Source organism: Pezoporus flaviventris, unplaced genomic scaffold (assembly GCF_033815535.1).
Source record: "Pezoporus flaviventris isolate CSIRO_AGI_PZ_B2104156 unplaced genomic scaffold, CSIRO_AGI_Pfla_v1 ptg000013l, whole genome shotgun sequence".
NCBI classification, from domain to species: domain Eukaryota; kingdom Metazoa; phylum Chordata; class Aves; order Psittaciformes; family Psittacidae; genus Pezoporus; species Pezoporus flaviventris.
This window is the reverse complement of record NW_026892561.1, coordinates 28,906,673-28,930,709: the sequence shown is the minus strand read 5'-3', so window position 1 is coordinate 28,930,709 and position 24,037 is coordinate 28,906,673. Positions and strand designations below refer to the sequence as shown.

Here is a 24,037-nt window from a genome sequence, read left to right as displayed (position 1 = left end):
GTGTAGCTACAGTTTACTGAGACCATTCCAGCACATGCATGCAAAGGACTCATACCAGCCTGCAGGGAAAAAAAAAAAAGAAAGATGTATCGAATCATTTACAGTCAGCACTTGAAAAGTATCCAAGTCCCAAAACTCAATTATTTTCTTTGATGAGTTGGACACTTAACTCCAATAAACACTTTAAGTGCATCTTTCTTGCACTTTTGTACAAATACAGAATTTCTCCTCACTAAATTTTTCCTCCTAATATTCTCCAAGAATACTATCTTAATACTTCCTCCATTTTAAAGGATGATAGTTTTGATGGGAGAACATTTACTCTCAGGTAGAAATAAATTCTTGATTGTGGTCTGATTTTTTTTTTTCTTTCTTCCTTTGATCTTATTGTTTAATAATATCCACTAGTTAACTACATCTGCAGTTAAGCAGTTTTCTCCCAGCTAAATGTTCACACCTTTCAAATATGCCTAGCTATAGGTTGCAGCAATGATCTCTGATGCGGCACACAGGCAGAGATGAAAATCAGTCTTATCTTTCTGCACCCTGTACAAGAATATTAGTAGTAGGAAATACCAAAACAATAATACAGACAGAATTTACTCAGAGAATGATGCCATAGGTCTCACTCATGAATATTTGCTTCCTTTCTCAGAGGAAGGATGCCCATTCTTTTCTAAATATTCCAATATTATTTTCCAGAGAAACAGGCCAGTACTACCAATGTTTCATTACTGTTCGCAGTTGGTGCTCTGTAATTCTATGTAATTTTAATTAAAGAGGAATTCCGAGACAGTCTCCCCCTGTGCTACCACCAAGCATACAATTAACTGTGTACAATTTCTGCTGGGAACAGTCACACAGTGATTTCAGATTAATAATTTATTATTGCATCCATGTTTGTATCCAAAAAGAAGAGCATCATAGACTATGAACAAACCGTGTACTGAAAACAGTATATGAATTTGAAAAGACTTCTTCCTTGGTGTAGATTTTAAACCTCAGGAGCTCATAATTCTGTTCTGTGTACAGTGAAGGTAAATTATCTCCATAGCTTTACACTCTGAAAATTGCATGTTGGAAAGCCCTTACTATATGCTTGAGTGAGGAAAGCAATACAAGCAATTTCATGCACAAGCTTCCATTGTCCTTCTGGTCTTGAATAAATAATTGTTCTAGTACTTCCAGTATGGAAGATCCAATTTCTAATCTTGACTGTTCTGGCATTTCTTCAAATTAGAATCAGGAATATAACGTAGTATATATAACATGTATGTGTTATATGTTACATAACGTAACCATATGTTATATTGTTGCATTTAACAATAGCAACTGGCTTTCTATAAACAGACACATCTGTACTGATCTTTTTCAGCAAATTCAAAAAGCAGGGTTTTTCATGCAACTCTCCTCACCTACCAGTCTTTACAGTGCTTCAGAAATAATTCAGACAACTTCAGAGAGAGCTTACTTGAAAGCTTCTTAACTAAGATTCCTCAAAATCAAAGGAGTAAACAGTACACCTGAGGTTTCTTCAGGTGGTGAAGTGAGTAGTCAGGGAAGTCACTTGAATACTGTTATAATGACAAAAAAACATTTTGAAATCAGAATATTCTTGTACATTTCCTCATTGGGAAGTTTTCATATGCTCTCTTGTTATTGTCTTTCTTGATTTTTAGGGACTATTAAGGAATATTATGACTTGGCCAGTGGCAAAGACTCAGGCATCTATACATGAGATCAAAATACAGTTTAATCCAGATGTAAAAGTTTAAATTTACACCTTAGCTGATTTCTTTAAAAGACTTTCTTTAAAAGACTTTTAAAAAAATCTTTTAAAAATATATATATTATCCCACCACTAACTGTTACTTTGAATTGGTACTTAAAAACAGGTTTCCTCACAAGGAGCAGTGGTGTTCAGGTATTCCACATATTTTTCTGAGTAGATGCATCAGTTTGCAAATAGGACTATGTGGGGGACGGGATATCCAAGTCAATGTCCTAATTAAAAATAAACTCAAACCAGTATGTCAATATCTAATTTTGTCTAAGAGAATGGCAGAGCTTCTGAGATTTAAAATTGTTACCTCTATTCAGAGCCACTTCTGAGAACTTTGCAATTTGTTTGAATGTAGGCAGCTATTTTTCCAAATATGCAGTCCTTTCCACAATTTAGTAAAATAAGAAGGACCAATGCACTCTATAAACTTCAGGCTACCCAGGTTAAAAACAATATCCATTTGAGATCTAATATTAAACAGCTTCCAGGTACCTTTTGAGAACTTAGACTTCACATCTATCAAAAGACAGCTGTTTATACACCGCTTTTATGAATTACTTGATTGCTTCTATACTGGAAGAATGTTATGAGCAGAAATATTGTTTATCTTAATATGGTGAATTGCCTTTAGCTAAGTAAACAGAAAGATGGACTAAGCTTTCAGAAGTGTTAAGACTTTGACTAAATGAGCACACACTAATGTTAGTAGATGTTTTACGTCAAATTCAGCAGGAACAGAATCAGACCACAGTCCTATTGCGTATGAGAAAACATTACCGTTTTCAATTCCTTTCTGCTTTTCTGAGGCCAACAAGTGTTTTAAAAATATGAACTTCAGTTACAAGCAAGCCACAAAAAAAAACCAAACACGCCCACCTGCCCATTTCCTTATGTAAAAGATGTTGCTTGAGAAACACTTCAAGAAAAATAACCTCACTAAAAAATTTAAATATTGCATGTATCTTCTTTAGTACTTTCCTGAGATAAAATGTGTCCTAATATTTTTTCCAGACATTCGGGACAGTGGGGGACCTAAGCCTGTGATGGTGTATATTCATGGAGGGTCCTACATGGAAGGCACTGGAAACTTATATGATGGCAGTGTTCTAGCAAGTTATGGGAATGTGATAGTCATCACAGTCAACTATCGCCTTGGGGTACTTGGTAAGAAACTTTCAGCTTTCAATTAATCCCTGCTGTCTGATTCATGTTATATGTGAGAATGTATTAAAAAAAAAAAATTCTTTGTAAAACAAAAGGCTTGTGTTCTGGGGATGATACGAAGACACTGCAAGTATCATCTGGAAGAATCCGCTGACATGCTTTTAAGGGAATGAAACAGGTGTTCCCATGGCTGAGCTGTTCAGACAGAAGAGTTCCCTGGGTTTGTTTTTTTCCTGTAAAACCCTGGTGGGGTTCTTTGGGTTGTTTTTGTTTGTTTGTTTTTGTAGACAGGTAATTGAGGTTGTTTTTCTAAGAAATGTAAAGTGATAGATAAAATTGTTTTCTGTTGGAAGTTTTGATTATCATGATTTTTTCATATTTTGAAAAGCTAAGGGTCTTAATAAATTATTTAATAAGAGCTGTGCTTTGCACCTATTTTGTTGGTGCTTCATTGTGTTTTTGAAAAGTGTTTTGAGTATAATTCAAATACCTCCAGTATTTCTTTTCTAGGCCAAATTAGGGAGCGAATAGAGTTACTTTTGGTTGTTTCAAATACAGTGAATGGGGCATGCTTATGCTCTTGGTAAACTTGTGTGGTATCCCTCTTGTAGCTTGTATTTGCAAAAATTTATATTTTGCTGTTTGTTCAATGGGGTCACATTTGTGTTACATGTTCACCAGCTCTTGAGACAATACGATTGTTGTTTCTTCTGTATAGTCTACTGAAATGTTACAAGACTTCTGAAAGCAGGAGTTCAATTTTGGAAAATTATGGAGGTCAGTAGAGTAACTTCAGAAAACTTACATAGGTATAGGGGTATTCCCTGTAACTTCTGAAGTGGTGTGATAGGCCAGGTGTTATTCACAGCAGAGTTGGTTCTGAAGACCAGTTAACTTTGTTTTCTATTCATGGGCATTAGATGTGTCTGCTGCTCTTGTTTACTCTAGTTTTCTTTCATGTGATCAATATTTTCATCATTGTTCTGTCTCTTTGTGGTTTGAATTCAGTTAGCACAATTGCCAAACCATCAGTTCTGGTCTGCTTATCTGAGTAATATTCTTCCAACTGCTAGATTTTTGTTAAAAATTTGACTGAATGCACTTTAGTTTGGGGGGAAGGAAGTGGATTTTTATTTTAGATTTTGAAACTTAATCTGCTGTGCTTGTGTTTTACAAGGGACTGAATCATTTCCAGACACATCATAACTGTTTCTTGCTGGATTTATCTCCTTCGTATCAAGTTGGAGGTTTCATCTGTGATGTACTACCTTAAGCAAGGAAATTCTGATATTTTGTATGTGTTTCTCTCTCCTCCTCTGTTCCAATTTGTATAGTGACTTCAAGTCCTAGGCACGTATTATTACAGCAGTTAATAATCTGTAATCTGTGCCTCTAATCAACATTTTAGTTTTACACTGTGCTCTCATGTCTGATATTTCAAACATTTGTCTCTATTATATGTCAGTAGGGTATTCCATCCAGTAATAAAGTATCTGTTATCTGAAAGCACTGTTTATTTTTGTAAATTATTTATTCTAATTCCTAAATCATTTGTATTTTCAGTGTTTGAAAGGGCTAGTTGCTTGAAAGATGAAAAATAATTCACCTTTGTTGATGATAATGGCTTTTGCACTTGTAATTTAGTACTGGTTCTTGAGACAACCTACTGCTAACATCTTACTGAGATTAGGAGGATTTCATTTGTGTTTGTGTTTTTGTGGTTCTTTGGACTCTGTGGACTTTACAGAGCCTCAAGGGGCAGAGAGATAATTTTCTTTCAAGTGAGACCTATTACAGTAAAACCTCTAAAATTCATTGTAGAATTCAGTGATTGGTATGAATACTTGAAATTAGTTTCAAGCTAACTAAAATAACCCCGTAGCAGGCTTGCAGGGTTTTCTTAGAAAAATAACTGCACCTGTTAACTATATGTAGAAGTTGTTTATGTATTTTATATCTGGTACAATGCTTATCTGCCATGTATTAAATAAGAAATGATGTACGGAATAGGTAGCGCAGAAACACACTGGTAATCACAGAATCATTGAATCACAGAATAGTTAGGGTTGGAAAGGACCTTAAGATCATCTAGTTCCAACCCCCCTGCCATGGGCAGGGACACCTCACACTAAACCATGTCACCCAAGACTCCATCCAACCTGGCCTTGAACACCACCAGGGATGGAGCATTCACTGCATAGTTTTCATTTTTTCTGCCTTTCTTTGTTTCATGGTCTCAGAGTAGAACTTTTGCATAATCAGAGTAGATACCAACTTTTGCTATTCTGAAACTCTTGTTTGTTATTGTACAGCAGAATGTTGTCCTTTGCAATCACATGAAATAAGGTATGGTTTACAAATACATAGTTGACAAATTCTCAGCTTCCCTTATCTGATCATATCCCATAAGGTGAGAGGTTCAAGCTTCACTGTCCATTGCCTGTGGGACAGATCTAGATCTCACTTAACTGCTGTCTAAAATCCCTGGCTCTACAGGGAGAAGTAATACAGGGATTTCTTTTCACATGAGAAGACACAGGGAGCAAATAAGATCTATCTTCTCACTTTCATATGACCTTTATTGATCTGAGTTTCTTGTACCAGTCTTGTACCAGTCTTTGTGGATATACATCTTAACAAAGATGATCTCTGTGAGTCCTACGTGTTCTGCTGTTGTTTCACCAAGATTTGCACTGTGACGTTTCTTAAGAAGGAAGCCAGCCAAATGAATGTTTAGAGCAGCATTTTCTTCCAGACCACTAGAGATGGAAAGGGAGGATATGCTGTGATACTAGATTCGTTACAGTACTATTAAGTCCACAGTAGACAGCTTTTGGTGCAATTCAGATTATTTTTTGTTTATTCTGAGTTGAAACATCCTGTGTCTTATAGACAGATCCTGCTCAAGGATCTGCATTTTACAGAGTTGCAAGATTTGCTTCAAAATAAAATCGTGGACGTCACTTAAAAGTGAAATCGCTTTGGAAAAGACAAAACAATGATAAAAATTAAAGAAATACAAGCAAGCGTGTTCAAAAAACAAACAAAAACCCAGTGAGACCCATGCCCCAATTCAGTCTTTGGAAAAAGTCTGATAATGAAAATATGTTAGAAACTTTTCTTACATATAGATAGATGGAAGAGAGAACTGTTTGCCCTTGAAAATTGGGGACTACTGAATGAGAAGCCACTGGAAACAGACTGTATATCTTATTTATATTCCTTTTAAATGCAAGTCTTACGCAAGCAATCTCATCTGGTGAGGAATATTATGCAAGTAAACTAATACCCCTGAAGAACTGCATAGGAGTAAGTGCAAATACATTTTTATGGCTTGTTTTTAGGAAAGGACAGATATGAAGACAAGTTTAGATTTTGAACTCAAGTGATTTGAGACTTCAGATTTTTTTTAACATATATCCATCTGGTAAAAAGCAGGAGCTTTTTATTTCATACAAGAAATGTTAAAGGATTATAAAAGGAGTCTATTTAACATCCAGAAAAGATAATGATAGATTTAATACTGTCAGTGCTGTTTTCTGTGTTCTCTCATATGAAAGGTTTATTTAGAAAAGGAGAATGCTTTGGGTCAGCACTCAGGAGTGGCGAGAAAGGAGAGAGCTGGTTTATACTAACTGGCTACCCATTTCTTCATTTTATAAATTTATACTTCTTCCTCTTGATTATCATTTAACCACAGGACTTTAATAGAACTGAAAGAAACATTTTTAATGCAGCTCACAAACTGAACAGGGGGATGGAAAAATGATTCATAGGAATCTCTATATGAAGCACTCCTTTACATTTCTCTTTTTTTTTTTTTCCCTACAAAAACAGTAAATTGTCATTCCAAGTGTCTGGGTTAAAACGAAGTTATAAAGAAAAAAGGAAAAATTATGTCTATTTTGGATTTTCCATTTAACGTTCTGAATAATGTCTGCATTGGGAAGGCAGACATTCTGTAATTGTAAAACCGTAATTTATGCCAAAATAGAAGCAAACCCAGAAGTGAGATTGTCTTGGTTATGCTTTCTCTAAATATGTGCACTTTCCTTTTTGAGGAGGGTATGGGAACCATTGCTGTCATTTAGCCTTTTATTTATATTGTCACCCTTTAGTTGGAGGATATTGACAGGAATTACTGAGTAGAAAACATCTGCACAGGTATTCTGCCACCCTGATTTTTTGCCAGTTTGTAATTTTAATGCTTGAAGTAAAGTCACTGCAGCAAATTGTCTGAACTCAGAATAGCGAAAGGAAACAAAACACAACAAAAATCACAGAATTCTTAGGGTTGGAAAAGACCTGAAGATCATCTAGCTCCAACACCCACCACCCACCCCCTCCCACTGCATGCTAAACCATGTCACCTAAGACTCCATCCAACCTGGCCTTGAACACCGCCAGGGATGGAGCATTCACAACTTCCCTGGGCAACGCATCCAGTGCCTCCACACTTAAAGAATTTCTTCCTTATATCGAATCTAAACTTTCTCTGTTTAAGTTTTATCCATTACCATTTGTCCTATCACTACAGTTCCTAATGAAGAGTCCCTCTTCTCATCCTTGGCCCCCTTCAGATACTGGAAGGCTGCTATGAGATCTCCACACAGCCTTCTCTTCTCCAGGCTGAACAGCCCCAACTTCCTCAGCCTGTCTTCATACAGGAGGTGCTCCAGTCCCCTGATCATCCTCATGGCCCTTCTCTGGACTTGCTCCATCAGCTTCATGTCCTTTTTATGTTGAGGGACAAGAACTGCACACAATACTCCAGGTGAAGTCTCACAAGAGCAGAGTAGAGGGGCAGGATCACCTCCTTCGACCTGCTGGTCACGCTCCTTTTGAGGCAGCCCAGGATACGGTTGGCTTTCTGGGCTGCAAGCGCACACTCCCGGCTCATTTAAGTTTCTCATTGACCAGCACCCCCAAGTCCTTCTCCGCAGGGCTGCTCTGAATCTCTTCTCTGCCCAACCTGTAGCTGTGCCTGGGATTACTCCAACCCAGGTGAAGGACCTTGCACTTGGCATCAGCCCACCTCACAAGCATACTGAGGTCCCTCTGGATGGCATTCCTTCCCTCCAGCATATCAACTGAACCACACGGTGTCATCGGCAAACCTGCCTGCCATGATTTTTCAAATATGATGAACAGTGGCTCAGCAACTTCATTTGCCAGCTCCTTCAGGACCTGCAGATGGATTTCATCAGGTCCCATGGACTTGTGTACATTCAGGTTCTTAAGGTGGTCTCGAACCTGATCCTCTCCTACAGTGGGCCCAAGATCTTCATTCTCACGGTCCCTGCATCTGCCTTCCAAGACTTGGGTGGTTTGGTCAGAGCCTTTGCCAGTGAAGACTGAGGCAAAGAAGTCATTCAGAATCTCAGCCATCTCTAAATCCTGTGTAGCCAGTTCTCCTGATAGCTTCTGGAGAGGGCCCACATTGTCCCTAGTCTGTCTTTTATTCTCAGTGTACCTGTAGAATCCCTTCCTGTTATCCTTAACATCCCTAGCCAAGTTTAATTCTAACTGGGCCTTAGCTTTCCTAACCTGGTCCCTAGCTTCCTGGACAACATCCCTGTATTCTTCCCAGGCCACCTGTCCTTGCTTCCACTCTTTATAAGCCTCTTTTTTCATCTGAATTTTCCTCAGGAGCTCTTTATCCATCCAAGGAGGTCTCCTGGCCCTCCTGCTGCACTATGCAGTAGAATATCAACCAGCAGTCTTGGGCCCCCCTGCCCTCTAGGGCTGTATCCCATGGAACCTTACTAAGCAGGTTCCTGAAGAGGCCAAAGTCTGCTCTTTTGAAGTCCAGGGCAGTGAGCTTGCTGCACGCTCTTCTCACTGTCCTGAGGATCTCGAATTCAGCCATCTCATGATCGCTGCACCCAAGGCTGCCCAGGAGGGTCACATTTCCGACGAACCCTTCCCTGTTGATGAGCACGAGGTCAAGCATGGCACCTCTCCTTGTCGGCTCCTCTATTACATGCCACACCCTGCCTGAGGTACCACACCCTGTTTGCCCACCCTATTCCCAGCTCCCTGGGTCGGGTTTTACCGGCTCGGGGCGGTGCCTTCCCTCCTGGTGCCGCCCCTGTGAGTCCCTGCTCCCCTCAGCGGAGCTGCAGGTCCTGAGCAAGGCCTGGCAAGGGCTCGAGGCTCCCTTTGTAGCTGTCACTGCTCAGAACTGATGCTCAGGGTATGCGGGGTTAATCTTACTATGCCTTAACATTTTTTGTTGCAGTGTGCCAGAATCTGTTAGGAAAATACATTAGGTTTGAACATACATGCTGCTTCACTGCAGACACATGCTAACCCGCAATATCGTACTGGCTAAAGAGGTACATGGAATATAAGGTACAGCCCTGCAGTATGTGCTGGGTAATTTCTGCCGTTGACCATCTTTCTCTGAAAAAGACGTTGCACATTCCCAGCAAGCAAAAAGTAATGCACAACTTTTCTTTATGAGTGAATTTATGCATGTGGGCTTATTCCTTTTACTGTAGTAATTCCAGACTGTAGCCTAGTTAACTGTTTTGTGGGATGGAAAATTATCTAGTTGACCATTTTCAGGATTGAACACAGAGATGAGAATATATTAGAATGAAAACTAATTCAGAAGAATTTATAAGTACTTGCCTATTTTAGGAGTCTAATTCCATTGTGATTGACTAGAAGGTATTGTTTTGATATTTTCTAAATAAAAGGGCATACCTTTGTTGTTTTATTTTTGTTTTTGTTTTTGGTTTGCTTTTTTCAGGGCTTTCAAATCAGGTCTGGGGTTTTTTCAGTGTTAATCTAATTTGTTAAACTGATCAACCCTTATTTTGGTAATTATTTACATTGTGTTGTTCCCATTACACAGTTTGGGGTGTTTTATTCTGGGTTTTATTTTTGTTGTTGGCTTTATGTGTGTGTTGTTTGTTTTGTTGGTTTGGTGGTTTTTGGTTTTGTTTTTTTTTTTATATTTTTTATTTTCTGCCTTGCTTGTCTTTTTATTTTGACATCACGGTAATACTACTGAAAGTATTAAACAGAGGATATCTTTCAGATATGTTTCAAAATCATATATAAAATTTAGACATAGCTCTTTCAAAAATTTCTTCACTTCAGATTGAAAAAAAACCTTTTAGTCAATTTCATAAAGATATTGTGGTGAATTGGTGTCCTGTGTCACTTAGGTATTTTTGCATATATAACCCGTCATGTTCCTATTCTGCAACTTTATATTTCCTGCTGAAAATACACCTCTTCACTTGAGTAAAAGTAATCATCACCCACTCATGGCATAGTGACTACTCAGTAAAAGTAATACTGGAACAAGAAGGTTTAAGTTAGGTATTGAAGGAGGTGAAAAATGTAGCAAGATTCTTTTTCCTACATTGCTCAGACTGTGGCGTTTTCTTTCATAGTTCAGAATTTAATGTCCAGTAAAATTAGGAAAATATTTGATCATTAGCGTCAGTGACAAGCACATTCGTTATCTTTTTATGAAACCTTAAAGGTACTGTCAGGAGATGGCATTTTATTCCAGCTTTGCTGTACCACCAAAGGGTCTCTGATGAGCTTTTCTTCTATTACCCATTACTTAATGCATGTGAGTAAAAATGATAGATGAACAGAAGATTATATATTATTCCCTAAGTAAAAGCACATTACATTGAAACTAAGGATGGGAAATTAGTAGCAAAGAACATCAAAATGTGAAGTCAAAAATCATTCATTGAAGTTTTTTGAATTGGAAGGACTTCTAGAGATTATTAATTCATAAATACTTTTAGGGACCCTCAGCATCTTCATAACAAGTCTCACATATATTGAATATAAAGCTGATTATAAATGAAATTTCATCAATTTGAGATTACATAGTAGAGAAAGTGTCTGGAAGGTCTTGTCTGATCCCACCATAGCCTTGGTCATCAGTTTCTTGCAATGAAGCACTCCAAATGAATTTGATGATAGATAAATAGAAGTTAAGACAGAAAGCATGCTGTGGTTATCTATTCCCTCTGGTGGTATACTTCACAAGGTCTGATTTACACATACTTAGAATTCCAAAAATATATTCAACAATTCTTATTTAATATAGTAGGTAACCACAGGTCAGCCCAATGTGCAGGATGCCTAAGCACAGATCATCTAGATTTACAGTGTCCTAATTTCAAAGCTCCATTAATAGAATTAGCATTCAGATCTCAAACCTGCTGTAATTAATGACATTTTAGTGGGGTTTTTGTGAGCTAGTACCAGCCAAAGGCAGTCATGTATGCAGTGAAGCAGAGAAAGGAAGATTGCCACACTTGAATCTGTACCATCAAAATGACAAAATGGACTTGCAGTAAACAATAGGTTATTGACTAGATATGTTTAAAGGGTCAACTGCAGTGCACAGCAGGCAAGATCTTTATGAAATGGGAACCCTGAATATATACAGCATTTTAAAATGAACCACTTATTTTCTGTTTGTGCTTTTTCTTGCACAGCAAATTGACATTATACACCTGCTTGAATAGGTGGATACACACCCGCTTCTCTTGGTTTTTAGGGCGCAAAACATCATTTTGTTTGCCATTGAATAGGTTTCTGTCTTGGTACAGGTACATTTTAAATAACAGGTTTATTCTAATGTTTGTCATTTCTTTTTTTGGCAAACAGAAAAATAACAAATAAGAAACTTCAAAACTATTTATTTTGCCATAAGAGCAGTTTGTGTCATTTCTGTCAAGAGAAATTACTTTTTGTTAAGATAAACTCCCTTGATCAATATTTTATCATACAATATTATTCCATTTTTTCCAAATAGCAGATGTGTCTTTGAGAGCGGAATAAGCTTCGATTTGATAATACTTGCAAAAACAGGAGAGAAGGTGCTCATTGAAGACAAAGTACAGACATCTTGCTGCCTCAGGAAAAACTGTCAGAGTCTTTGGCTCTATTATCCTAAATTATTTGTAATTTTTACGATCTAGCTAGATGTAGCTAACTTTGCATTCCTTTAAGTAACATCGGACCAAATTACTTTTACACCATCACTGATCCCTGTCTAAAATCTGTAATCCATATTGTTAGAAATGTTTCAGGTATACAAAATAGCCTGTGTTATACATTATGCATTGTCCTAAGGCTTTGGTTGTCTTGTGGTGGATGACTTGTCAGAAAAGCTGAATTCAGCTTTATACTTAGAAGCAAACAGAATTTAGGCTGCTCTGCCTTTGCCAGAATGCCAGACTTCCAGGAAAGGATCTGTCTAACTACAAGCCAAGAGATGAGGATTTTTATGCAATCTGTATCTCCCTGCAGAGCTTTCCAATGCTGAAATAATCTTCTGAGTTTCCAATATTCTGATTTTCAAGCAAGGCAGGAAGACACTAAGAAACATACTACAGCTCAGCAGATAGGTTAGATCTGTGCCCAATTTTGGTGGGCCAGGTACCCTTCCCTCCAGAGTTAGCTGCTGTGGTTCATGCCTAGAAAAAAGGCAAATCAAGATTCTTTTGATACTTCTGGTACAAGTAGCTGGACAAGTAGCTAACATACATCTGGATTCCCAATTCACTGCATTTAATTACATATATGAAAATAGCCCCAAGTTTTCTGAAGCTTAAATTCTCTATGCTGTGGGGTTTTCAAAAAAATAGATAACTTGTCAGGGATTTCCATTGCAAATGTTGCTCTCATTTTTCACACATTTCCGATGCATAAAATTGCTCATTTTATGTTTTGGTTTTTTTTCGTGTGCAAATAAGTTTACATATATAGGTACTAGCTGGAATACTGTTCTGATACTTTGATATAATACCTCAAGATATTTTTGAATCAGTTGAACAAGATCTGTATTTTAGGGTTGTAACAGGAATTTTAATAGTTCAAAAGAGTAATGTGAACAATAGATCTAGAAGACTTGCAGTACTGGCAAAAGAGGGTCCTAAATTTTTTTTCTTCTATTGAATATGTGATCCATGTGTAAATTCCTGCCTTAGCCAACATATAAAATAGTACAGTAAAATACAAAAAATTTGCTTTATTTTCTAATGGAGAATATATATATAGAATATATATAGAAGAGAATATATATAGAGAAGAGAATATATATAGAAGGCTACATTGATACACTGATTTCTTACATCCCTTGATGTACTGGTAAATAAATATTAATTTGGTGAACACTGAATTTGAATACATTATTACTTGACAAAATGCTAAATGAAGGCTTGTGAAAGGCCAGAGGAAAGTATGTATATTGGCTAACATCACTTAAGCAAAGTATGAAAATTGCCTTAAAACAAATGTAAATAATAGGTACCAATGTATTTGCAGAAGTATTTCTTGTATTGTATATGTTGTAAGCACTATTGTTGCTCAAAATAAGAAGCAAACTGGAAAAAATCTTACTGGGGTTTTTCATTTTTCTGCAGCAATTTTTCACTCTCTGTATCAAGATTTTAATGAAGTAGAATCAAACAGAGGTGAGCAGTCTTTCTCTGGGAGAATCACTAAACATTTAAGAATCCCAGCAATAAAAAAAATTTTTGCTCCATTTTTCTGCCAGCTCTTGAATGTTTGATTTTATGAATTCTCTCACACTTATTATAATTCGTTCATCTTCTCAACAGTTTCCACCTGGATTTCAGTTAAGGTATCTTACATTGCCATAGGTATGCTGAAAAAATTCTTCACTTTCTCTTTTATTAATTGAGAATTAAGCATTCAGTCTAGAAGTAAAAAATACAAAGAGAGAAAAAGCCTAGTGCCATATAGCTCCAAATAATATAAAAAAAGAAAAGGTAAACATATCCCTAACATTTTCTTTACTGAGGTTCTAATATCACATGAATTTGGTAACCACTTATTTGTATCATCTCACTGATTTCAACAGAAAACATACAGGTAAATTAATTTCTTTTTAAAAAAAGTTTGCTTTCATCTCTAATTATCAGTATACTTTATTACACATTACATTATTTGTTTCTATGACTGAAATTTTCCTTTCAACTTCAGCTAAATACTCTAGCTCAACTGAAAATGGCTTAGCATTTCATCTGTAAGGCTTTATTAAAGCAGTGAGACACAATATGGTGTGCTTTACAGAGCCATTAATGCATGCCCCATGTGTGCTGTGAGGCATGAGGCCAAAGGCCATGTGCTTTCAGCTACCCATGAACCATATTAATGACCCTATAAAATACACTCCTGAGCATCCTAATGCTATTATAATTACTTGCTTTATTATTACATGGCTCTTGACAAAAATTATCTAAATATTTTCCTTTTGCTTTTATATAGTCATTAACTAGGAAGGCTAATTTATGGTAGACTGAAAGGGAAATGTTCACAATAAAAGGTGTATTAACTTTATTTTCACCATTTCTTTCTGATAATTTGAATTTTTCTCTTTTAACATTTCATGGGCTTGCACATCCTGAGTGTTCAGAGCTTACAAACCATTTCATTGTCGAGTTTCTTCTGCTGCTGTAATAAATAGTTTGGACACACATTGCTTCGCTTTTGTTTATCTTTAAGTTCTTGAATGTACATTAAAAAGGTGACTTAAAATGGAAATGTACTCACATCTTTCCTATATGTTTCTTCTAATAGAAAAGAATTCACTTGGCATCTACCTTGCTCAGTTAGATTTTATCTAATGTGGACTCCCTCCAGCTGAAGATGTGCTTTAAAAATGTTACCGATATATAACAAGATGCTACCCACATTTTCCAAGAACCACAAATTTAAACACCTGTGGTAGTGCCTGAATTCCATCCTCACATTTGTCTCTAAGCTAACCATTATGGAAGTGATGATCACAATTTGAAATTTAAGGTTGCATTCTTAAATATCTTTAAAATGAGGCATACATTGCCTTTTCTTTTTCCTCCATAAGCATAATGTTATTTTTCATCCTTTGGAATTTCTATACAGGTTTTTGCTTTTTTCTTTTTATAAATATTTCACAGGTAGTGTTTTGATCTCTAGTTCAAATTCATTCATGGCAGCAGATGTTTTACTTTGTAAGTTCCTTTTGAAAGTACTGCATGCAAACAAGTTTACAAACAGCAGTATATTTAGTATGTGTATTTGAACTGCTTATTTTGAAAAAGTCTCATCTAGAATAAATATTCTGTTTTAACCTTTTGTTTTTAAAACATATGAAATATGAAAAAATAGCATGGCTTGGCTATAGTGTATTGAAGATGCAGTGGAGGGTCAGAAACAGTCTGGATAATCTTAAGGACAGTACTCTCTTGTAACCACTTCCAGTTCAGGCTACCATAGAAGTCCCCCTTGCAAAACCATTGCACACAGCTGTCATTGGGAATAATCAGCCTTGCTAGAACTTTATTTTTATCTATTTTTACTAGGGCGAAACAAATAGGAAATATGTGTTTTTACCAAAGAATTAGCAATGACAACATTACGCATCTGTAGAAGAACCACTTGGTGCAGTGCCCCTGAAAGAGGTGGAGATTCTCTTTCTACTGCCTAGGACATCAGAAAACCCTGGGTCTATGCATCTGTTTTAGTCTGTTATTCTCGTTTGTGTAAGCATGTTTCTGGCTTACCACTGTTGAAGTCTTCACAGTGTTCCAGAATGACTCCAGACACATTTTCAATATTGCACTAGTAGTATATGAATCTTTTTCTGCTTTTATATGATTTGCTCACAACACTTCAACAAAGTAATGTTGTTTTGGTTGTTGCTCAGTAGCACTTACCCTCATCAAGAACTTTCCAGTCTCTCATGCTCTGCCAGTGAGGTGGGGCGCAAAAGCAGGGAGGGAACAGAGACAAGACACCTCACCCAAAGTAGCCAAAGGGATATTTCATACCACAGCACATCATGCTCGATGTATAAACTAGGGGGAGTTATCTGGAAGGGCAAGTCGCTGCTCAGGTCAAGCTCTCTATCAGCGAGTAGTGAGCGATTGTGTTGTGCATCACTTGTGTTTGTTTTGTTTTTTTTTTCTGTTCCCCTCTTGATATTTTATCTCTCCCTTTGTTATTTTCCTTATTATTATTATTAGTAGTAGTATATTGTACTTGATTTTAGTTATTAAACTGTTCTTATCTCAACCTGTGGGGTTTACAATCTTTAGATTCTCCTCCCTGTCCTGCCTGGGCAGAAAGGAAGTGTGGGGGAGGGTGAGTGAGGGTCTGTGTGGTACTTAGTTACCAACTGGGGTTAAACCACAACCACGGTATTTGGCAAAAGGACAAGTGTCAATGGGCACCAATTATACAGGAAATTCCAGTGACAAAAATCCTTGTTTACTCTGAGGGTGGTCAGGCACAGAAACGGGTTGCCCAGAGTGGTTGAGGAGTCTCCAATGCATGGAGATCTTCAAACCCCACCTGGACATGGTCCTGAATAACCCACTGTAGTAGACCCTAGTGTGAGCAGGGGAGGTGATAGACTAAACAATCTTGATAGGTTCCTGCTACCTCAAGGCTATGGTTGTATGATCTTAAGGCATAGCAGTGGAATACCAACTAATATGAGGGGACAGATGAATTGTCTGCCTGATCTTTTAACTTCTGATTATCACTGTAAATTTTGTTTCTGCATAGACTGGACTCTAATGAAAATTAATTAGCCTGTTATAGTTGTCTTAGGCAAAAAGTATTTTTTCCTGCAAAGCAGTATCCACACTACCAGCCTTTTTTGATGAGTAGATTTATCATCTGCTCTCACTTGCTAAGGTTTCAGACTGTGGCTCACAGGCACGGAAAGGATTACTTATGCTCCCATCCCAATGGAGTTAACTAGCTCTGCTTTGACAGTCTAGCAGTGAGAGATAATGATCTCTCTCCTGAAAATTTTTCAGTGGCTTACATCCAAAGCAGAGATGCAGAACCTTTTTCACATTCAAGCTAGGGCTTTCAAGCTCTTTAATAAAACCTGCACTTACAGCATTACACAGAAATTAAATATTGGTGGGTGAAGAATCACATGGTCACAGGCTAGACCAAATGAAGTCTTATGTTACAGCTTTTTCAGTTGGAAAGTAGCTCCTAATTTTGAAGTCCTAAAGGGCTGCCTGCAAGTTACAATGGAATGGAAGACTACTTTTTCCTCTCCCTTCTTTGCCTGTTTTTCTTCTTAGGAAGGGATCTAGTGTAAGCTGTTCCTATACCCATGAAATACTTGCTTGTTTTAGTTTGATGCCAATTATTTAGGTTCAGCCTACCAACCACTGACCTATATGGCATCCATTTTTTTTCCTTTGTATTCATCATGTCAGGATGTTTCCTCTGTGCTTTCACTCATCTCACCGTTCCTTTTCCACACAATTTGGCAATTGCTGATCACGTTTTTTTCACATCTCTTGAGTCATACTGAAAAATCACGTTGATAAAGACCAGTTTCTTAACTATAAACTGCCTATGCCATGGGTGAATGCATCACTTAGGATACATTAGTGAAATTCTAAAACTTTACTTTTTGGAAGCTGATCATACGCTAAAAGCAGCAAAAAGAAAAAGTAATTGCCAATTACAGCTCATAACTTCCTGCAATTGATATGTATAAAGCAGATTAAAGGTCCTTTTAAAATCCGCTTCTCAGTAAATGCATGTAGTTGAATGTTTTGCAATGAAGCAATTGCAAAAAGCAGGTTAAATGTCCTGTGCTTAACAACTTGCAGAATCTAGAAGACTGCTTTAAAGAAGTTGTTGGGGGCTTCACCATAAGAATACAACTGAGAAATGATTTTGTTTTCCCTTGAGAGTGTTTATATATATCTGATGTATTTGCTACATTTCCCTAAAAAGAGAAAACAATGTTAGTGATAAACCTCATTATTTTGTCAAGTGTTTTTATTAATACCAACTCTTTAACATTAATATCTAGAAGGTGAATCAAACAAATTCTTTTGTTTTCTGAAAGCAGAATATTTATTTTCTGTATTAATTCACTCATTTTTCAAAAGGAATACCATAGTTTTAATGATGGAAGAATTTCAAGAAAAGCAAAGAACTTGTTAATACTACGATAAATCAAGAACTAAAGATCCCTCACCAAAACAGGGCTTTTCAAACATTTTTGTGTATTTGTATTTTTCAGTGCTGTGTAAAGCACACAAGCAAGGTTAAGAGAGTAATAAACAAAGGCTGGAATGTGATTTTGATGGGTAAGCTGCACTTTGATCTTCATACTATAGAACAGCTCTAGCTGGGTCACCACTAACGCTCAGCAGGCCAATCAGTTGTTCACCGCCATATAAAATTCAGAATTCTGTATTTTTTGCCATATTAGCAAACATTCTTGTGGCACAGCAAAGGATGGGAAGGAACAATGTAGGTGTTCTAGCAATTAATGTAATTTAAAGCAATTCAGAAACGTGTTTCTGAAATATTTTCTTTAAAGTACTACGATCATAAAAGCGCAGTACTATAGAAACAGATTTATGTCAAATACTGAAAAATGTTGATGATCTTGAGCATATTAATAAAATATGAAATTACTTAAAACAATGAATGAAGTTGTAGGTTAGGTGATAACTTCAAAAAATTCAGTGCTGCTTTAAATTCAGGTAGAGAAAATTGCATTTCCTGCTTTACCCCACTGTTCTCCTGCATTATAATTTCCATTTTCTCCTATTCATTCATTCCTTTGAAAATATGTCTACTTCTGTTTAAGTTTCTTAGTTTCACTTGTACTTCCAAACACAATTAGTTTAGTGTGCTGTAAGATCTGATGCTGTGCCATTTGCACGTTGCTCCTTGCTGAGGACAGCACTTGTCCAACGCTCTTCAAGGTACAATGCATCATCACATTCCAGATGATGTGGGTAATGTCGACATCATTCTCTAAGAACACCCAAGTAAAAGCTTTTAAAGATTTCTTTATGCCAATATTTCTCTCATTTACAGTGGTACAACTCCAAAGCAATGTTAGTGATAGTACCATTGTTTTCACAGCAGTCTGAAGTAAGAAGACAGTTTGAGATAGCAGGAAGACCATCTAAAAAGTATAGTAAACAGGAAGACTACAGTAGAAAATCTAGACCCTTTCAAAAAACATGAGTTTCATATTTCCTTTCCTTTGGTAATCCTGGTCTTTGTTGCTAAAATAGTTTTTGTGATTTTATAACCACTTGTTATTTCTGTTATTCCTAATTAACTATAAATCTAAGTAGTTCTACTGATAGCAGTTAGACTGCTTATGTGTATAAAGTCAACATATAATAGATATTCATAATGTCTGAGTCTTGGAGAATAAAGTAAAGAAAATAGTAAAAGCTTGCTTTTCTAGAAAGTGAAAAAAATACATATTTTGCCCCTTTAAATCTCAGTACAGAAAAAGTGTGTTTTCCACGTGACATACTTTTTTTACATATCAATTGAAAAATAAATATTATTAATTCTAAAGACATTTATTGGAAAACTAATTTCCTTTTCTTGATTATCTTAATAAATCCTTGTGGTATTTTACTGGATCACAATAGTAAAAAATGATTTGATTTTAAAGAAACAGAAAGTGATTATTGAAAACATTTTATTTTTCCAGTTAAACCCATAGCCATGCTGATGTTTTTATGTACAAGATAGTTGCAAGATTATCACATAGTATAAGATATATCACAAATGCGTACATGGCTTTTAAAAGTGTGACCATCTCTTTTAATTATGACCTTGGTTCTAACAAATTGCAGACAATAAAAACCTCATTAATTTTAATTATATTGGATCAAGCCCCATATTTAGAATGTGATGTAATTGTCCACTGCATTCATGACATCTGGCAGTATAATTCTTAATCATAAGAAAAGCACTAGATTATATTTATTGGTGCAGGATTAGCCATCTGACAATTCTCAGTGAGTAACAAAAAGCTGTTCAGAGTATTCCTTCAACAATAATTAGGAAATTAAGTCAGAATGTATATTTATTTATATTTATTTGTTACATGGCTCCTGTCATGAAGATACCAACCTAAAGTTGATACAAGCTGTTGTTACTGAAAAAAACCCTCCGTTTCAATCTGTTAGAGGTTGAAGGATATGCATATTTATTCCACTTTTTTTTTTTTCTTCAGAGATTGCCACCACTGAAAATTTGGCAAGCAGGAAAATACTTCATAAGTTTGAGCTGGCATTTTGTATCAGTGTTGTGATATGCCATTTTGCCTTGTTTTATCTGGAAAAATAAAAACTTTAGCAAAACAGACACTACTGGAAGTAGCCAGATTGTTAAAACTACCCTAGATTACATAAATGCTGCATTATTTATCAATTTGTTAATTATACTTGCCTGATTAATTAATAAATTTCTCTTTGATTCATTACAGTGAGATAGGGATTAAGACTCTGCGACTTGCAATGCTATAGCTATACCGTCCAAATATTTGGTTTCTGGGATGCAACAGGCGATTTAGTATGACACACTTACATCTTGATCGCATTTGTTTTGTTTCTCAGCCAGTGAACATTGGCCTCGCTGCCTGCCTGTAAATAGCTGAATGGAAACCGTGAGGGAAAAGATTATTACTTGCTTCTTTCTTGTTCTACACTGAATAGCAGGTAGAAATGGCACTTCCTTTCCCTTGATCCACCAGCTAATACTAGGCACTTTACACCAGTGAGCGTATAATACTTAAAGCTGTTGCAGTACAACCAACCCTCAGAGACTATTCTAGGCTTTCTTGTCGAGGAGCTTGAGCACTGTGTTGAATTGTGTGACACACAGGGAAGTTAATAAAGGGCTTGTGTAGATCTGAAAGTCAGAGTGTGCTGTATCCTTGCATTTAGAGTAAGAATGGAAGCAAAAGTGAAAATTTGGCTTTATAATCCACTTATTTTTCAAGAAGTTATGTTTAATCGCTTGCTCTTTCTTGCTCTTTACATAAAAATAAAAAAATCAGTTTCAAGTGAAATAAAGCTTAATTTTCAGTGAAACTAAATAAAATATCATAGCTAATTGTGTAAATTCCCTCCCTCTAACTCATCTAAGTCTTTAAAAAGTCCATAATGATAATTGAGAAAAATGACTGCTGATAACTGTTATTTGACCAATTCAACCTGTTGACCACTTTGTAAATTTTTATGGGGCGAGCACTGTTTTCTGCTTCTTTCTGGTAAATGTTTTCAGACTAAATTTGTATATGACGTATGTTAACAAGTAACAGAAAAAGCAAGTAAGTAATTGACTAGATTTTCCAGTCAGTTCTGTTGCTTTATAGCTCTTTATATCATTTTCAGAAATTGCCTATGTCAATATTTCTATTTTTGGTTTAGAGAATAATTAATTTGTAATGCCTAAGGCTGTCTGAAATTGTATCAGTAAAGTAAGTCAGTAAAGTGAAATGTGCCATTGCATGAGGGATGGCACCAAGAAAACTGAACTGTAATATTGGAATTAGTCTTCTAATTGGCTTTGATTCATTGTTGTTTGTAGAACTTAGAGAAATAAAAACAGGAAGATGAATGTAACAGAGTGAATGTACACATAATGCTGAATGACATACAGCATTTGATATCACTGTTCTGAATTTGAAAGTGTGTTTCTTTTAATACCTCTTTTTCTTCCTCTTATCTCAAAGATTTTTAGTTCTTCTTTTTGATCATTCATGTATCTAAAAAGAAACGTTCTTCCACCCCATCACCATTAGTTCAGTAAATCTAGGTGTCATCTGCCTAACAGTGTAATGAACAGTAATAACTCATAATGACCATAATGAGCACTATCAGCTGAGCATGTCAAATATACTGGAAAGAAGAATCTTTCCTTATGGGACTCATGCCTCCTCAAAGCGGAGCCACAAAGTGCTACTGTAGATAGCAGTGAACTACTGAGCTGTAGTGCAACCACTGCTTGTTCCAAAAAGTCTTTTATAGAAGCAGCCAACTTGCAAATGACAATTTTTGACATTACGCTCATTATAAAGTGAGATTTCTCAGAGTGTTTTGAGAGAAAACAGGTATTTAAGTTTCCAGTCAAACCTGGAGGGCAAGTTGTTTTTATAAGGGCAAAACCACAATGGAAACCTATCCCTGGCCAAAGGGCAGCACACTGATTTGGCTTCTGATGGAGATGGAATGGAATTTTATGAGAACATTTGGGGTATTTAAGGTAGAATTTGACCTAATACATTATGGTTTACCCTATGTCTGCAGCACAAGCAGGTCTTGGGAGTAACTGCAACCAGACTGGCTGCATGCCATTCCCATATAAAATGTTTGCAGTTACAGATGTCCCAAATTAATTTACTCAATTCATCTTACACAAAAGTTTGTTAAGCTTGTGATTCTTGTATTTCAGGCCTTTGGGGATATTCTGACTTCTTGTAATTTTTTTTTATTTTTTTTTTTTGTCTTGATCTTGCTGATGCATCACAAAAAAAGACCTAGCTTTATCTCGGAAATTAAACTGTTACAGATATCGTATTTCTCCTGGTAGTGAATGATGCTCTTTGCAAAAATAGTAATAATAATACAATTTTCTTATAAAATCATCTTTTACACCTGTATAAAAATTCAGCTGTATTTTGATCCATTCTATTCTCATCTTTCCTTTTGTTTTACTCCTTGCATTGGTTTCTGACTTACTCATTATCAGTCTTCTTCCTACTGAAATATTTTAATTCCACCAGTCTTGCAGCAGAGTTTGAAATTAATCCATATCTATCCCTTATGCTACTGTCTAAGGCAATTATTTTATAAAAGTACAGTTAGGATTTTTTAGTATTTTCAGAGAAGCTGTGCTTTCTGTCAGGTCAGGGAGGAAAATAATGAAAGCCATGGCTTCTGAAGAGAAAAACGCAATTGCTTGTATTGGTTTACAAACTGATCTGCTGTGTAATTTCCTTTATGTATGAGACTGTGAAACTAAAATGCAATGCCTGTGTTTCAATGCTATGATAAACAGACTCAGCAAAACTGTAGATAAAAATGAGATATGTCATTAAGCATATCCTCAAGCAGATTTTGGGCACTGAAGATATTACTGAAGTAGTGCTGTTGCCTAAAATTGATGCAGTTTTCTTTAGCTCAATCCAACAGCTGAAGTATTCATCAAGTTTTTGAGTAAATTAATATTTTTCTCAGTAAGTGGTCCAGTTTGTTTCACCTCAGTTAATTGCATTCATGTGGATATGTTTGCCACATCAGGGCCTGAGTGTTTAAAGGTATCAACAGCAGACAAGGAAAATGTGAGGGAATAGAAAAAAAAATTAAAATGTTGCTTTATGTTGCTTTATTAATCATCAAGAAAAGTGAGCCCAAATGTCACAGTCTTCTAAATAGCAGTGTTCAACTAAATATGCAGTGCATAGCAACATGCTGCACTGATTTTGGCAAATATCTTCCATTAAACCTACGTAGGTGGACTTTTTCAAGGAATACTATTGTATTGTTTCTGTACTGTTTCTGTAATGGAAAAAAATTGTGACTGATTTAATTACTTTTTTTTTTTGTTTAGATGGCATGTAAAAGAAGATATTAGAAACCTCTAGATACTAAGAATTACTTTCTATAATCCCTGTATATACATTGTTATTATCCTTAATTAGATCAGTGACAGGAAGTCTTGTAAGAAAGACAGTGAGACTGAGCTGCGCTGAGTGCAGAAGAGATGTGTCTACTTGCGTAGATGTGTTTATGTATTACGTTTGCCCATATTCAAGCACATATAGATGCTACAGTTGTTACGCAGCAACACTTGACATATACTCGAGGTATCACATCACTTAATGAAACACATTTAATTTTCACAATTTCCTCATAAAATATATATGAGGGTTCTTTCCCAGGTGAGATAGAAGAAAATGGACTTCCCAAATGTTTATCCCTGGGTCAATGAGAAGCAAAGATGGCAATCCCACCTAATGATCTAACCATCTGAAAACACACCTGGAAACACTGGCACTAAATTGCCATGTGACAGGCTGATCAGTGCTCTATTAGTTCAGATATCTCACATGCTGTTTTTGCAAATCTCTCAGCCTATGACAAGATAAAATGTAATTTTCAGGAAATGGGGAACCTTTAAGAAAAATATTTTAAGTTTTTCAGACAGAGAGGGATGCCTTTTAAAATTGTATTTAATGTTTAAACTTATGATTTTTTAAAGAATTAAATGTCCATCCATAATATAAGT

At 36.2% G+C, this 24,037-nt stretch overlaps 1 protein-coding gene across 10 annotated transcripts in view; it reads left to right on the top strand.

The window, feature by feature from the left end:
- The window catches only part of NLGN1 (neuroligin 1), a 477,276-nt gene that overhangs the window by 260,843 nt on the left and 192,396 nt on the right, over positions 1-24,037 (top strand). For all 10 annotated transcript variants that reach the window (XM_061452521.1, XM_061452520.1, XM_061452522.1 and 7 more), the window contains one exon: positions 2,795-2,947. In XM_061452521.1, the coding sequence (XP_061308505.1) occupies positions 2,795-2,947 (153 nt within the window). The remainder of the gene's footprint in view (positions 1-2,794; positions 2,948-24,037) is intronic.